Source organism: Ostrea edulis, chromosome 4, assembly GCF_947568905.1.
Source record: "Ostrea edulis chromosome 4, xbOstEdul1.1, whole genome shotgun sequence".
NCBI lineage: Eukaryota > Metazoa > Mollusca > Bivalvia > Ostreida > Ostreidae > Ostrea > Ostrea edulis.
The window spans coordinates 2,671,602-2,688,590 of record NC_079167.1 but is presented as its reverse complement, the minus strand read 5'-3'; the positions used below and the strand labels follow the sequence as shown (position 1 = coordinate 2,688,590).

Below are 16,989 nucleotides of genomic sequence, written 5' to 3'. Positions count from 1 at the left end.
CTTTTGGAATGCTTCTTTTAATTTATAGTTTGGAAGCTGCATCTGAACTGCATTTTTGTGCTATATTCAATGATTGGCTCTGGGTCAGAATATGAGGAGCAGCAAGGTCTTTTCCAAGCTTATTACAATTGATGTATCATCAAAATTTGCCCATTCGGGCAACACATATTCTTGTTAATTAATTAATATTGGTTCCAACTTATCACAAGATTAACACAGAGGTGTCTTTTGATTAGGTGTGTCATTTGCTTAATTAATTTAAAAGTACTTCAGAGGACGTAGGAGTATAAAAAGATATGAGAAAAATAATTGTGTCATGCTTAATAAATTACTTCAGAGGACGTATGTATTGGGATCATAAAATGATGATATGAGAAGTGATTTTACAATCTGTGTGTTGTAGGTACATTGTAGATCAATGATGGTCAAGTATATCCAATTTTGGATGTGACTCTTAGGATTTTAGTCCAGTTAGGTACTAACCAACAAATACTTCTAAGACTTAGAATAAACAAGACTGAATCTAAATACAAAACTGACTAGCACCTCCAACTTTGTCCCTTTGTGAGAGTGGTCATCTTCACAAGCATTCTTAGAGTTTGGCTATAGCAATACCAAATTCATTGTCCCTTATTGCTCCTCAAATAGAAAACCAATTTTGGGTCATTCATGCAAGAATGGGTCAACTATGATGATTGTCAAACACAATCACTAGAAAGTTACATAACTTTTTAAAGAATAAACAAGAATACTGCAAATGGTACATAATACGCCCAAGAAAATGCTTATACATAGGGTGTTTTTCTAAAGCCATAATTTGTAGAGCTTGGCTTCAGATAGTATCAGTCATCATCAGTCTGCGACATACTTTCTTTGCATATGAATATTTCCTATATATGGACTAAGAAGTTCAATAACCTGTAATTTTCTTTAAAATTGAAGAAAATCAAAATCTTTGCCACAAGCACATCTTCCAAACCCATACAAATATTCTGTAAAGTAAGAAGGTTCTCAATTGAAAACTGTAGGAAAAATAAAAGGCAAATCATGTACTCTCTATGCAATATTTTCTCAAAACTAAGTTCAACAACCTGTAATTTTCTCAAAAATTGAAGAAAATCAAAATCCTTGCCACATGCACATCTTCCATACCCATATAAATATTCTGTAAAATAAGAAGGTCCTCACTTAATTGAAAACTGTGGAAGGAAAAACAGCCATATTATGTACTCTCTATGTAATAATTTCTCAAAACTAAGTTCAATAATCTGTAATTTTCTCCCGAAAATTGAAAGAAATCAAAATCCTTGCCACATGCACATCTTCAATACCTACATAAACACTCTGTAAAATAAGAAGGTTCTCAATTGAAAACTGTGGGAGGAGTTCACTGAACAAATCATGTACTCTCTTTGCAATATTTTCTCAAAATGGATCAAGTTCAACCTGTAATTTTCTCAAAAATTAAAGAAAATCTAAATCCTTGCCACATGCACATCTTCAATATCCATACAAATACTCTGTAAAATAAGATGGTCCCCACTTGAAAATTGTGGAAGGAGTTAGCCGGACAAATTATGTAACCTCCATATAACAATAATTTTCAAATAAAGGGGCAAAACTCCTGCAAGAGAGGTCAAAATTGCAACAAGATCTAGAGTGACCCACAAAGAAGCTACATATCAAATTTCAGCTTGATATGTGAAAGAAAATTAGAAACAGAAAACCCTGAACGGACTGGACAGACGGACGTACAGACATCGCTGTACCATAATACGTCCTGGCTAAAGACGGGTGTATAAAAAGGGCATTTGATAAAAATTAAAGGAGCATAACTCTTGTAACTAAGGATTAACCATAACAACAGTCAAACTTGAACTACAGTAGTTTAGAGTGATACTGCAAAATTCATATTAACACCTTAATCAAAATGGGTCAGGCAGATGGACATAAACAAAGAAATCAGTAGAATAGTTTCCTATTTTCACTAGGAGCCGATTAATAGATAAAAATTTCACTGTCAAACAGTGACCTTCACCTTTATGTTGGATTCATTATACACCATAAGCACATATCAAGTAACAATTGTGACAAGTTTGACCCTCATATCTAAACAACATGGGTTTGTGAAACATGATTCCCTTGAGCAGGGTCACATTCAACTGTGGATAATTTGACCTTGATGAGTGACCTTGACCTTTATTACTCAAATAGCATTGACTTTGATCTATTAATCAGTCTTGTATAATTTTCAATTAAGATTAAAATTGCAGACTAAGGGACAAACAGACCAAAGTAGCGCCCCCCCCCCCCCCCCCCCCCCAACATTTGATATCAGGGGCATAAAAAACAAAGCACTATTACTTTAGTTGGCTGTGATTTCAGGTGTTCTTATGAAAGCACACATGCATCCGTCAGTATTGCTCATCTGAGTAGCTGCATTTCCCCACATAGAACATTTTTTTTATCCCAATCAGGCTACCAATACCAGAGAATTTTTCTTTACATTCATTTGTGAAACTTTAAACCCTTATCATGCATGGCCCCATCCACATTCCAAGTCACAGCAGAACAACTTTATATCTACCTGCATAATGATGCTTGCATATTAATTTGACAATTATGGTTCTTAGGTAGATTTTTAAAAAGAATCTCCGTATACATACATGTATCGTGTTCCCATGCAAAATTTCTGAAGAAGACCCATTTGTTCACACCATCCTCTGTATGGCCAGCAGGTTTATGCCGATCAAATTTCAACATAAATATGAATCAACACTACCTAAGGATACTTGTATTTTAATTGGACATGTAACCTTTTGGTTTAGGAATTTTCATGTATATTTCTATGCAAAGTTTAAATCCCTCCAAATCGCCAGGAGTCTTGGTGTGAACTTGAATCTGTACTACCGGAGAATACTTCATAGATATCAAGCAAATACTGCATGTCTACACTTAATTTTTTATGTATTGTACCCTTGTGCTTTTTAAAAAATTCTTGATATTCTTATGTAAAATTTGGATTTTTTACGGATACTCTGCTTACTGGTATGAACAATATTGAATGTACAATGTATGAAAATGCTTCCATTTTACCTTCATTGTTCTTGAGAATATTTTAAAGAATTCCCCTGTAATATTTGAATCTTGTGCAAAACTTTAAACCCCAGTGTGGCTCCTCCCTAGCTCCGATGATCATGGTTTGAACATACTTCAGTTTTCATGATCTACAAGAAAGCTTCTAAGGAAGATATGGTTTTCCTGGTCCAGAGGATTTTTTCTACATCCCGCATCTTTGATGATAAACTCTACTTACAACCTACTGTTCCCCCCCCCCCCCCCCCCCCCCCCCCCCCCCCATTAAACTACATTGCAAGTTTGGAGTTTTATTCCATAAAACTGCGTATTCTTGCCCCTACATGAGGAAATAGGGACTTAAAATTGCACATAGATCTTTGTTAGAGAACCAATCAAACTGAGCCAGCTCTTTGTTAGAGAACCAATCAAACTGAGCCAGCTCTTTGTTAGAGAACCAATCAAACTGAGCCAGCTCTTTGTTAGAGAACCAATCAAACTGAGCAAGCTGAGCCAGCTCTTTGTTAGAGAACCAATCAAACTGAGCAAGCTGAGCCAGCTCTTTGTTAGAGAACCAATCAAACTGAGCAAGCTGAGCCAGCTCTTGCTTTTCTCCGACCATCAATTACACATAATACATGTATGGAGTAAGCAGTGAATTTTAAAATGTTAAAGCATTTTCATTGACAAAATGTAAATATACACTGTAAGCATTACCTTATTATTTTTTGACATCTATTGTAGAAACATGAGCAGACACATATCATTATGCATTATCCATTCTGTATTACTAGCAAAATCAAAAATAATAATTTAATGCTTTAATAACATCCTCTTCAAACCCGTCAGATTTATTCCTCTCAGCATGTTAATATTGATGAATCTGTAAAATTCATTCATCATTGTTGCCTGCAAAACCCTTTCTCTTGGATCCACCACATAAAATGTTGAAACTTATCAACAGATTGTGTATATAAAGTATGAGGTCTTTTTTTCAAAATGCAATAGTAAGGACAATTCAATCTCCAGTCATATAAAGAAACTGGTAGCTTTAACAATATTTATTGATTTCATGAAATTGACCAACAGCTACACTAGACTGTAAAGAAGTTCAAAAGCACCAGATCCACATGAAATTGGTTTTCCTGCCACAATCTGGGAGGATGGAGACTTTAAACTGTCATAAGCACCCTGCATGGTAGCCTTTACCAAGAAACTCATGGTGGTTTCAAAACTCATTTGCTGTAAACATGAAGCACAGGTCTCTAAGGCTCTTCTGTTAAAAGCCTTGTATGTGCCTTCAAATGTCATATAATCTGCTAATAGGGAAAGGTGTCTGTAATCCACCTCGATACCATAGGCTGCAAACACATTCTTGATTTCCTGAAAGTAATATACTGTTTATTAACACCATGCATCACCCTCATATAACTCCATTTTATGTCATATGTGCAGCAATGAATATGAAAGAAAACTGCAACCTACAAAGAAAAATAGATTTAAAGAGATTAAATTATTGTAAATTATTTTAAGTAGATCTATTCAAGTACAGTGGAGCCTCGGTAATCCGGATGCTTTATCTTCCGGTCGATTTTTCTGGGAAATGGAATTTCCACACATTATTTTGCATCGTGAATCCATAAATTCGTGTTCCGGATCAGGACCATTTTTTACTACAAAATGTTAATATGCATTGAAAATTGTACCGTTAATCCGGACAGTAATTATTTTTGGGGAAGTATGTCTTGGACAATTCTAACAAGGCGTAAATTATAAAGAAAACATAAGCCACACTAACTGAAGTGATTACCTGTACCCTGTCAACACCTCCCTTAAAGTAAGTTGATTGATTGTATATTGTTTAATGTCCTGCTCGAGAATTTTTCACTCATATGGAGATGTCACCATTGCCGGTGAAGGGCTGCAAAATTTAGGCCTATGCTCGGTGCTTATGGCCTTTGAGCAGGGAGGGATCTTTATTGTGCCACACCTGCTGTGACATGGGGCCTCGTATTTTGCTGTCTCATCCGAAGGACCGCCCCATTTAGTCGCCTCTTACGACAAGCAAGGGGTACTGATAATGATGAAACGATTGTCGCAGACAATCAATTGTCGATCGTTTTTGGCTCTTCGATTCCGATTATTGATTCTATTTTTCATAATCGATTGTTGCCTGTACACTAATTAATATCTAATCCAAGATTCATCTGACTGTTAATCCCGCTTTCATATCGAGACATGTGCGGGGGAGAGTTAAGAGTGGACCCCACATTGAAAAGTGGGAATTCAGTGACACCAGCTAGTGTGTATGCTGCACATATCCATCAAACTAAATAGAAATAACCCCAAAAATAATAAACATTTATTAACTGCATGTAAATACTGATTATATCGATCACTGATCGAAACAGTTCTTCCGATTATCAATTATGAAATTTTTCCCGATTTTTCAACACTAGGTACTGAGGACCTATTCTAATCTCGATCCCCACGGAAACTTCAAAGAAGGTGGTGTATATGATGTGTCAGGTAGACAACACTTGCTGAGACAGAGTATTGCCAATTTTTGCACATTGTGATTGTATTGCGTGTTGAATTTTGTAAATAAATCTATAGCATATCATTTTATTGTCTTGATCAATAGCTTGTTAAAAAATTAAACATCATGCCATAATAATATATCTTATTGAACTGCTACTCATATCAATTGCACTCTTTCGTAAATTGATATCGGCTTATTCAAATCAAAAGAGTGCATAAGATACTAAATTCTGGATATTATACTCTTGATTAAAATGAAATATATGTTCATGTACAAGTAGTAAGTTTTTAATGCAGACAATGCCACACATGTAGAAGGTACCTGTTTACGAATCATTCCTGTTACGATATTGTAAGAGCTTTATCATTTTGGAATTTTTAAACTCTGGGTAGAAGTGAGAGAATTACCATTTGAATGAGAATGGCAATTAATTTTTATAGGCACCCACAATTTTGCGGTAGTAGTTTGTAATACCGAGTTGAGATGATTTTGTCCCCCCATTATTGGCTTGGATAATTACAGAATATGGAATATCAACGCTGACAGATTGCCAAACCCATGAATCCCGAAAGATGAAGATGACCAACTTATTAAAGAAGTAAATGTGGAGAGTGTGAATGATCATGCTAGTTACACATTCATTTATTTATTTTTCAGTTACGTATAGTGCTTCTTTATTTGTTTTCAGTGCATGCAGTACACAGATTTGTGTAAAAGATGAATTTCATTTCCTCACTGATTGTCCATTCTATGTTGAAGAGAGAAATATGTTTTTTCATGATATATACAAGCTCAACGATTTTTTTTTATCTATTTAACAAATAAGAACAAATTTACTTGGTTGATGATTAAAGAAGACAAACCAGTAATTGTCAAATTGAGTGAATATTTAGTTAAAACTTTCAGAAAAAGAAGTGATGCTTTAAAAACTGCAAAAATCATTATAGTTTATCATTCATTATGTTGGTATAATACTGATATTGTCAATTTACTTGTGTAAACACCTGATATACAATTCATATATGTATGTACTCATTTCCCCCACATGCTTCATCCACATGTTGTTTGCAGTTTATGTAATTTGTAGTTAATGTTGTAAACTTTTTTTTCTTGAAATTTTCTTCTTTACAAGCTGTCTTGCTGTTATGCCCTCTGGGCCCAAAATTGGAATAAACTTATCTTATTTGTTTGTAGTGCTACATGTGCAATGAAAGCATATGCAAATCCACTGCATCTACATGTATATTTCAATAGTAGTGCTTTGAAATGCATGTAAATGTTAACATTATTATGATTTATTTAATAAGCAAATAGTTCAATTAAATGATAAAATGTGTTTAATTCACTACACATTGACTAATTATATGAAAAACTAAAATATGAAGATCCAATTTTCCCTATGCTTCATTTATCTGGACAATTTTGCTGGGAACCAAAGTGTCCGGATTAACGAAGCTCCACTGTATACTGATTATTTGACAAATCTTTTCATAATCCTCACCCTGATGATAACTTTATTGGCAGCCTCTATTCCATATGTCCTTGCAATAGCATGAATATCGTTGGAGTAGAGGCGATTGACATCTAAAATATCAGTGTATGAATATGTCTCCTGGAAAAAAATTGAGTTTCAATGTTACGCAGAATTGACACAATACATAAAAAATTTTCCACATGGAAGTAATACATTGACAAATTATGCTGGAATCCATGCAAAATGTAGAAAAAGCAATTGCTACAGATTTCTATTTCCAACTAAAGATTTATGTTGATCATAAATAAGAGGCCCACAGGTTCTATAGGTAACCTGAGTATTAGCTCAAGGCATCACTTGCCCAAGGATCATGAAATCTGTGATAATTTTCCTGTTCCGCATATCTAAGTTAATTTCTGATATTCATCAACATTATAAAACAAGATGTATTCTTATCAAAACCACAAGTGTTCATACTGATGAAAGATTTTACAAAATATATGTTATAATAGCACTATATGACTATTTTGGACCTGCCCCAAAGTCAGAACCCCTGTGAAATTCACAATTTTGGTAAATCTTTTTTGATTTTTCTAAATACACATTTAGTTTTTGTATAGTCAGCAAAATTAAAGAAGTCTTTTAAAGGATAGACATTTGGTCATTATGACCATTTTGGCCCCACCCTGGTACCTAAACCCCTACCCATGGGATCATGAAATTCACAATTTTGGTAAAGAGCCACCTGCTCTAAATATCCATTGGTTTCAATTTAGAATCAATAGCATTAAAAATGATGTTACTCAATTTTTTTTATTTTACACATAAACACTATATGCCAAGTTTGACATCACCCTTGAGTCAGAACCTCTACCCCGGGGATCAAGAAATTCATACTTTTGGTAGAGACCTTGGTAGAGGTCTTTCTGCTCAACATGACAATCCATTCAATTTTTTTTTTTTAAACAGATGTGCGGTAATTGTTGTAGAGAAAAAGATTTTTGAAAAATTGGTACATTTTTGGCAGTATTTGCCCTGCCCCAAATGTCCCTGGGCTGTAGAAGCCCTAGAATTCACAATTTACATCTCCCTTGTCTCAAACATGCTTCATACCAAATTTGAAAAGAATTGGAAGGATAGTTATAAAGAGGTAAAAATGTTCAATTGTTAATGCACATATTCAATCACTGACTATTTTGACCTCACCCCGATACCAAAACCCCTACCCTTGGGATTATAAGATTTACAATTTTTCTAAATATCCATTTAGTTTCAATTCATCATCTGCAGTAGCATTAAAGAAGATGTTATTCAAAGATTTTAGTATAAACACTATATATACTAAGTTTGACCCCGTCTTGGAGTCAGAACCTCCACCCCTCCTGCTCTGCATGACTATGTGTGGTTGTAGATAAGATTTCTAAAAATTTGTCATGTTTTGAAAGTTTCTGCTCCACCCTTAAGACCCCAGAGGTGCAGGAGTTCTGAAATTTATAATTTATGTCCCCTTTGTCCCAAAAGATGCTTCATTCCAAGAAAGAAAAGGATTGCAAGGGTAGTTATCAAGAAGTTTAAAATGTTCCAATGTTAATGCATGACAAATGATGACGGGTCTTCTGAGTGATTCAGGTGACCTAAAAAATTCAAAGGGAGATAATTCAATCCTTAATCATACCAGAATGTTGATTCCCTCTGTACAGATGTGAAGTTCTGGGCCTTGTTGAGCTTTAACCTCTTTGAGAAGACACCTATTTATTCCTGGAACACAATGAATGACTGTTTCCTTTGCATGTTCCTCAATTAGAGAGGTCAGGTCAATCTTACTGTTTAGCAATCCAAACTGCAAAAACAAGAAATTTTTCCAACTTTCAGACAAAAACTTTTGCAACCATGATGTGTGTACATAAACTTATATATTGTTAGTGTGTACAGCTCTGAGTATCTTTTTTTTCTTCTATAGTTATCACCCTGTTTATAGCATCTCTATTTCCAATCATTGTAATATTAGTAAAATTTGCTGTTCATTTCTGTATATATCTATATGTAAATGCATTGTCTTCATGATTTTCCATGGGAGGAAACAAAATATATATGAAAATGAAAAAGATATTCTTACTTGTATTGTAAATTCACACCAACGCTCTTTCTTAACATCATATCTATAATCTGCAATGTTGGAACTGGACTGCAGTACAAACTGGAAAGCAATGATAAGTTTAAAACATTCAGTATCTGCAATTTTTGCATTCCCTTTTGTGTGCATTTGTAAACATATTTTTAAGCAATATTGTAAGATTTACAGTAACGCTTACTGAATCAAAAATGGACAAAGATGTAAATCAGGAAAATATTACTTAACAGCATATATGCACTTAAAATTAACTGTTGTCAGTCAAGTTCTAAATTGATTCCATATTGTAGATACTCCAATACCTGTATCCTGCTTTCCTTTGATTCCTTTACAGATGACTTAGGAAGCCCATCTTCTCCTGCATCTTCTTCCTCATCATCTTCCTCATTGTCATCATCCATCTCTATATCTTCTTCTTCTGTAAGGAAACAGGATCATAATGCTATTATAGGTACACATGTACATGTAGTTGTAAATGACTTCTTTTGTGAGAGATTGCAAAATCTTTGTTTTTTGTTTACTACCAAATAGAAAGTTCATACCCTGAAATCCAATCTATAGTTTCAATTGGACCTTCTCATATGTTCACTAAACTCTGACATCAATAGTTGATTTGTAATTGAACAAGACTTCTGAGAATACTAGCATTGATTATTCAATTTTGTCCAATAAATGCATTAAAGGATTTCATATAACAATAACATCAATCCATGTTTTCTACTTCTGCATTTAATTTCTACAGCAACAACTCTAATATGCAATCTAATTAAAATCAGACTTCTTAGATCCGCGCAGTATATTCTGCGTAAATAGATCTGACATAACCCAACTAGGGGTCATGTTCATGTGAACTTTATGTTAGCCAATCAGCGCTTCGCCTATGAAATCATCGGTGGTCAAAATTCAAGGAAAATTACTGCGATTGTTTGGTTTGAAAGAAAACACATTGCAGTTAGATGTGATGTCACAATGCACCGTTTACGTCAACTGGAGTTGTATTCCTCGCGTTAATTAAGTACACATCTTGAAAACTATTCAAATCGTACCCATCCCTATTCACACATAAATCGCAATTCACATTAAATTTAATTTGGGTTTATTTTATATCGTATGTTTTGTTGTTTGTATGGACGGAATACATTAGGCATTACTGCAAAAGTTTAAAATTCCTTATGTTAGAATACACAATTTTATAGCGTGGAATAAACTTCGTGGGAGAGAGATTACTGCGACTTGTTTACGAATTGCCGGGAACCGCTTAAATAGCCATCATTGTCTGTATGGCGCAATCTGACTGGCTGATAGTTCTCATGAATATTTCAAGCGAAAGGTCATGCGGACATGACCCCCTATGGGGTTATATCAGATCCTATTGTAGCGATTGTGAGCATATTTTAGAATCTGATTTTAATTAGATTGCTCTAATATGGTGAAATGAATTAACCTTTAATAAAATTCAACACACCATTCAAAAATTGTAGATAGATATGCACCAGGGCACTAGGACATCCAATACTTACCCTCTTCATTTTCCTCTTCTTTTTCCTCCTCCTCATATTCTTGTTCCTCCTGTTTTTTCTGCCTCTCTTTGACATCTGATGCAGCATTGTCATTCTCCTCAACATCAGACAACTCTTCATCGTCTGAAGCTTGAGCTCTTGTGGGAGGAGTCTGCTGACTTCTGATATGACCACTACTCACCATTCTGAATCAAATTCAAAATAATCATTTCTCAATTGATGGTTGATATACATTCATGTCGAACATACAATCAATACATCATAGATCATTGTGACCCACTAAGGTATCAAATATGTCGTCTAGTGGCTTTGACCTTGAAAATCAATAGGGTTCAACAGCTCATATTGAATGGGAAATTAGTGTGATAAGTTTAAGAACCCTTAGTTCTATAGTTTTATCTGAATCCTGCCCACAAGAATTTAAGGAATTCCCTTAGATAGTCTTGACCTTTGACTTTGAAAATCAATAAGATTTGAAAGCTAACCATGGGGAACAAGTATGCAAAGTTGGATGACCCCAGTGGTACAATTTTCTTTAAATCTTATCCATAAAGTAAATTACACATATTGACATACTCACATTCACAAACACACACACATATTGACATACTCACATTCACAAACACACACACATATTGACATACTCACATTCACAAACACACACACATATTGACATACTCACATTCACAAACACACACATATATGCACAGCGACATTACTGTATTCCCTAAACAAATGGTTGCAAGGGAAAAAAACACTATGGCACAATAAAGTAGAGGATTTAATAATCATTGCGAACATTTTCCTATAAATAACATATTTCAGAGAACCATACAATACATAGTCCTTTAACTATTATAAAATCATACGTATTAAACCTATCGTGTCATATAATCCAAGAACTTTCTTCAGTTACCTTGCTTTCTGGAAGTCACTAATCTTCTTTTTAATTTTTGTCAGTAAATTTCGAATATAAATCCTCTCCATAAAATGTAGAATAGATGAGGGGGTGACATGAAGTCTCTTTTCGTAAAACTCCTGCCGCAGGAAATTAAATCGAAGCTTGAAGACACGAAAACGCTGACTGAAAGTGACAAACACAATAAGACATTTCAAATGATCCATAATTACTTTCTTTCTTTTAATATACTGCAGAATTACCATTGTTTGTGGGATTGTGTGGGTCACCCTCACCCATAAATTTTTATCTCCATGAACATTGATACGCAATTTGAAGTTTCTTCTTATAAAGCTAGAAAAATTGTATCCTTATCACATTAGGTATCCATAGGCAACATTACTTATTAGCCATACTATTGATTTTATGAAGACGATAACCGAGTTGTTAATGTTAGAAAAAAACTGATCACTTTAATCTGATTCTCATAAGGTACATACAATGTAAATACAAGCAGTGTCACATTTTAATCATGTGGTCACAATCATAATCAAATTACGGTCCAACGAAATGCAAAGTGCTTTTAATTGCATCAGATTTGTATGCTTTTTCCCCCACTAGTGTCAAATAACCTGTCAGCATGGGTTGGTTTTAGGGTTGAAGTTACCCATAAAAATTACATCCCCACGAAACCAATAAAATGTTGGTTAACCATGAAAATTGACCCCCCCCCCCCCCCCCCCCCCCACAAACAATAACAATTTCACAGTGAACACTTTATGCATTTACACAACAGCATTATAAAATTTAGTTGAAAAAAAATCATTATAAAATGGTGTGTACTTTTGAATGCGATATAAATGTTTTCATGCTTACCTTCGACTGCTTCCACTGATGGAGAGGTATTCATTCACTATTACTTTTTCTAACACCTTGAAAAAAGATCATGCAGGTGCACATAAAACATTGCTACATCAGGAAAATTTTCATTTGGTTGTCTGTCTGAGGCAAATTACATTTAATCCATCAATGAGAAGAGATATGTTGCAGCTTAACTCTGATAAAACAACCTTATTGAGAAGAGATATGTTGCTGCTTACCTCTGATAAAACAACCTTATTAAACTTTGTTTGTAGATTTTTGGCTTTGTCTTGACAGTGGGCAAAAATAGGCACCTCCATAGATGGTGTTTTGATCTTATCTGAGGCCACCATCAGGATCTCCACCAATCGAGGAATACCCAAGGTCACATTCATTTCACCTCGACCCGCAAAGTGAAAGGTGTTCAAGGTCATTTGTGTGGAGGGTTCCCCTATAGACTGAAAAACAGATCAACGTAATGAAGTCAAGTTCTGAGCATATGCAACAAATGTGCAATCCTTTATCGCAATTCACCTTTGAATTAGAACGCTTTACCCGATATAGCATTGCGTTGTGTGACGACACAATTGAATGAGACGATTGAACAATTTGAATGACATGTTTGATGTAATACAACAAGAGTTTTCATTGGCCGATTACAGCCCGCCCACTTTCTCGAGTGGATTCAGTGTTGCTGGAGAACTGTACATAGCTCTCTGAAAAGATCCACCTCTTATAAAAACCTTCCATTTACGGGTCACAAAAAGCTGCGGATGGTTGAGGCCTGAAATCGGTGCATTCTTGTGTTGCTGTCTCATAAACTCAATATAAAAAAATCTTCACATATTTTCCTACTATATACTTGCGTCCAAACATACCTTCAAATATTCATTAAAGCCACACACCACCCGAAAACTCGCAGCTTCAAATGATTTCGTATGTTGACGTAGCCGGTCAATTCGAACTCTTGCTATTGGTATCTATTCATAAAATCGGTTGTAAGTTATGTATTCGCTCTTCATTTATTATCAACATTAATAGAAATTCAAACATTTTTGTAAAGGTAAAATAAGCTCTATATGAACGAAAATGCTACATAAGCCCATTAGATGGAGACCGGCTGGCGCGGCCGCTCATGACTAATGAAAGCCGCACTGCCGCGCCGTGAGTTTAGCTATTTGAATAATTATCATTTAATAGGACTGGGGTGGTATATTATTTAAACAATTTAGCTAAAATATTTGTGGGGTATTAGTACACATCTAGACGCTATTGTGCCAATATGGAAATGAACCGGGATTCGAATTGACTGGCTACCTAACATGGCTACGTCTACGAACGAAATCATCAAAATCTGTGATCGAGTTTTTGGGTCGTATGGGGCTTTAATAAATATTTGAAGGTATGTTTGGACACAAGTATAGTAGGAAAATATCTTAGGAATTTTTTTTATATTAAATTTATGAGACAACAACACAAGAATACAACTTTTTCTCTTTCTTCCTTTGAAGTTTTTTTCCATCTAGCATCTGGCCGTCATGTTTTCAAATGCTGACTACTCCCGTATTAGGGAATTTGGGCGGACTTATACATATGGACCAATGAGAGTTTCTGTTGCATTTCGCAATTGTATTACAAACAGATTCAATTGTGTCGTCACACAATGCAATACTATATCGGCCAAAGCGTTCTAATTCAAAGGTGAACTGCGATAACAGAAATTACTGCAAACAAAGTTTTATTCACAACTACTTTCATTCAAGAATTGCTGGTACACTAAAACAATAAAAGGTTGTTTGCTAATCTCATACTTTACTGTCACATGTGAATAATGTGGCTAACAGTATTTTAGAAACACCACTGTTTCCAGCCACTGATAAATTGTGACTTTACCTGAGCACACAGAAGCCCCACGGCTTCCCCCGGCTGACAGAAGGAACGTTCAGCTTTACAACACAACATCCTCATCAAGTCCCTCTCTGATAATGACAGCTGTACAAAAGTAATGTTCCTTGATTTACATATGTACATCAATAAAATGACACGATCAACACGATTCATATCAACTGATAACATAAAAGTTTTACAGATGATTCTGTAGGCAACAAATCTCTGCTTTTCACCTTCATCAGCTCATTTTCACTGTAATCTTGAATTTTCTGCAGGAAGCCTTCTGGCAGTACTCCTTTACGTTGAAAAGGTCGATACACACTAGTGACTGGATCTGGAGCACTGACATTATGTTGTAGGTACCTAAAAATACCAAACAACTGCTCAAATATTCAATGTATAAATCATTAACAGCAAACAACTTCACTGAAAATGTGACAGTGTAAATGAACATGTTTTATGTATGTTTCTACAACATTGTATTCAATACAACATCCTCAATACAAAAGTACTTGATATAACGTACTCATACAACATACTGGTAATCAATATTCTCAGCTTATTTGTTTATTTTTTCACCCCATCAATTCTTCTTTAGATATGCATGCATGTAAAAATAACAAAGTTTTGATATGTAACCTGTCCCTCTCTGTTTCCTCCAGACTTTGCCAGCTGCTGATGATCTGCATTACAGCCTTACTCCTTCCAGTCTTTAACAATGTCTTGTGATCAAGAGCACCATTTTCTGCATACTCTTTGGAATATTCCAGGAAAGCAGATTGTCTTTTGTTTCTCTTCTGATTTGATTTATTCCACTTTTTTATCTACATCATAAACATAATAATCAAAATCATTTGAAATCTTCAAGTCTTTTTCTAAAATTTTCTATCGTTAAAAAAAATATACCAATATATGTACCATTTTGAAATATATTCAAACCTTCAAATACTTACACACAAATTCAAAGTCCCTCAATCAATTTTTAATCGAAAAAGACTTACCTTTTTCATCCTCTTGGTGACTTTCTTGTCGCATGCCTCACCACTGCCTTCAACTTTACTGTTGTCAATCAGAAAAGGGAATTGTTTGGGAGAAAGAAACCCACACTTAGAGACATCCAAACCATCCTCACCATAGTAAAACTACAAGTACAAACAAGCTGGTAGTAAATAAAACTCAAATTACAATATCAAAATCTCCAGCACTTAATTCTTTTTTTTATTATTTATTTAACCATACCATCACTGTTCCCCTAATCTCCCCTCTCTCACCTGTATAACACTACCATCACTGTTCCTCTAACCACCCTCTCTCACCTGTATAACACTACCATCACTGTTCCCCTAACCTCCCCTCTCTCACCTGTATAACACTACCATCACTGTTCCTCTAACCTCCCCTCTCTCACCTGTATAACACTACCATCACTGTTCCTCTGACCTCCCCTCTCTCACCTGTATAACACTACCATCACTGTTCCTCTAACCTCCCCTCTCTCACCTGTATAACACTACCATCACTGTTCCCCTAACCTCCCCTCTCTCACCTGTATAACACTACCTTCACTGTTCCCCTAACCTCCCCTCTCTCACCTGTATAACACTACCATCACTGTTCCCCTAACCTCCCCTCTCTCACCTGTATAACACTACAATCACTGTTCCCTTTTCTTCCCCTCTCTCACTTGTAAACACCAATACCACTGCTTCTTTAACTAGGGTTCATACAGCCCAGCATTTTTTTCCAAGCACTTTTAAATCCATATTTCAAGCACTTTTGCAATTTAAAATGACAACAACAAAAAACCAAAAAAAAAACCCATATCAACAGTCTTAAATGCTTTGACCCATGCAGTTATACTTTGATACCCCAGCTAAAACAGTGATGATTCATTTGTTTTATTCTTCGTTTTATGGCGACATGTATCTTCCCATTAATGACAAAATAAGTCACAAAAACACAATATATTAAAGCTGCTGTAAGAAATTCATAAACATTGACTACTCTAAACAAATATCAGTATTGCATGTAAAATGAAAATGAACATTATATAGCAAAACACAATCAGAATTCAAGCACCATTTCAGAATAATCCAAGCAATTTAAAAAATGCAAATTTAAGCCTCTTTACATGTAAAATTCAAGCATCTTTCATGGTCTGTACAAATCTTGTGACTGTTTGCCCTCCTCACCTGCAAAATGCTTCCATCACTGTCCCTCACTGTCATGTCATAGTTCACCATTACACCCTCCTCACCTGTATAATGCTTCCATCACTGTCCCTCACTGTCATGTCATAGTTCACCATTACACCCTCCTCACCTGTATAATGCTTCCATCACTGTCCCTCACAGTCATGTCATAGTTCACCATTACACCCTCCTCACCTGTATAATGTTTCAATCACTGTCCCTCACAGTTCACCATTATACCCTCCTCACCTGTATAATGCTTCCATCACTGTCCCTCACAGTCATGTCATAGTTCACCATTATACCCTCCTCACCTGTATAATGCTTCCATCACTGTCCCTCACTGTCATGTCATAGTTCACCATTATACCCTCCTCACCTGTATAATGCTTCCATCACTGTCCCT

The 16,989-nt window shown here is 35.3% G+C and overlaps 1 protein-coding gene across 1 annotated transcript in view; it reads right to left on the bottom strand.

Annotated features, from left to right (window-relative positions):
- Positions 1-4,121: 4,121 nt before the first annotated feature.
- LOC125669856 (DNA-directed RNA polymerase I subunit RPA1-like) overlaps positions 4,122-16,989 on the bottom strand; it is a 45,188-nt gene continuing 32,320 nt past the window's right edge. Inside the window, exons 22-34 of the mRNA XM_056161599.1 lie at positions 15,393-15,533; positions 15,031-15,215; positions 14,625-14,754; positions 14,395-14,493; positions 12,741-12,959; positions 12,517-12,572; positions 11,659-11,826; positions 10,743-10,927; positions 9,525-9,640; positions 9,208-9,288; positions 8,767-8,931; positions 7,119-7,229; positions 4,122-4,458 (exon numbers count right to left, since the gene is read on the bottom strand). Of these exons, the coding sequence (XP_056017574.1) occupies positions 4,165-4,458; positions 7,119-7,229; positions 8,767-8,931; positions 9,208-9,288; positions 9,525-9,640; positions 10,743-10,927; positions 11,659-11,826; positions 12,517-12,572; positions 12,741-12,959; positions 14,395-14,493; positions 14,625-14,754; positions 15,031-15,215; positions 15,393-15,533 (1,950 nt within the window). The 3' untranslated portion in view covers positions 4,122-4,164. The remainder of the gene's footprint in view (positions 4,459-7,118; positions 7,230-8,766; positions 8,932-9,207; positions 9,289-9,524; positions 9,641-10,742; positions 10,928-11,658; positions 11,827-12,516; positions 12,573-12,740; positions 12,960-14,394; positions 14,494-14,624; positions 14,755-15,030; positions 15,216-15,392; positions 15,534-16,989) is intronic.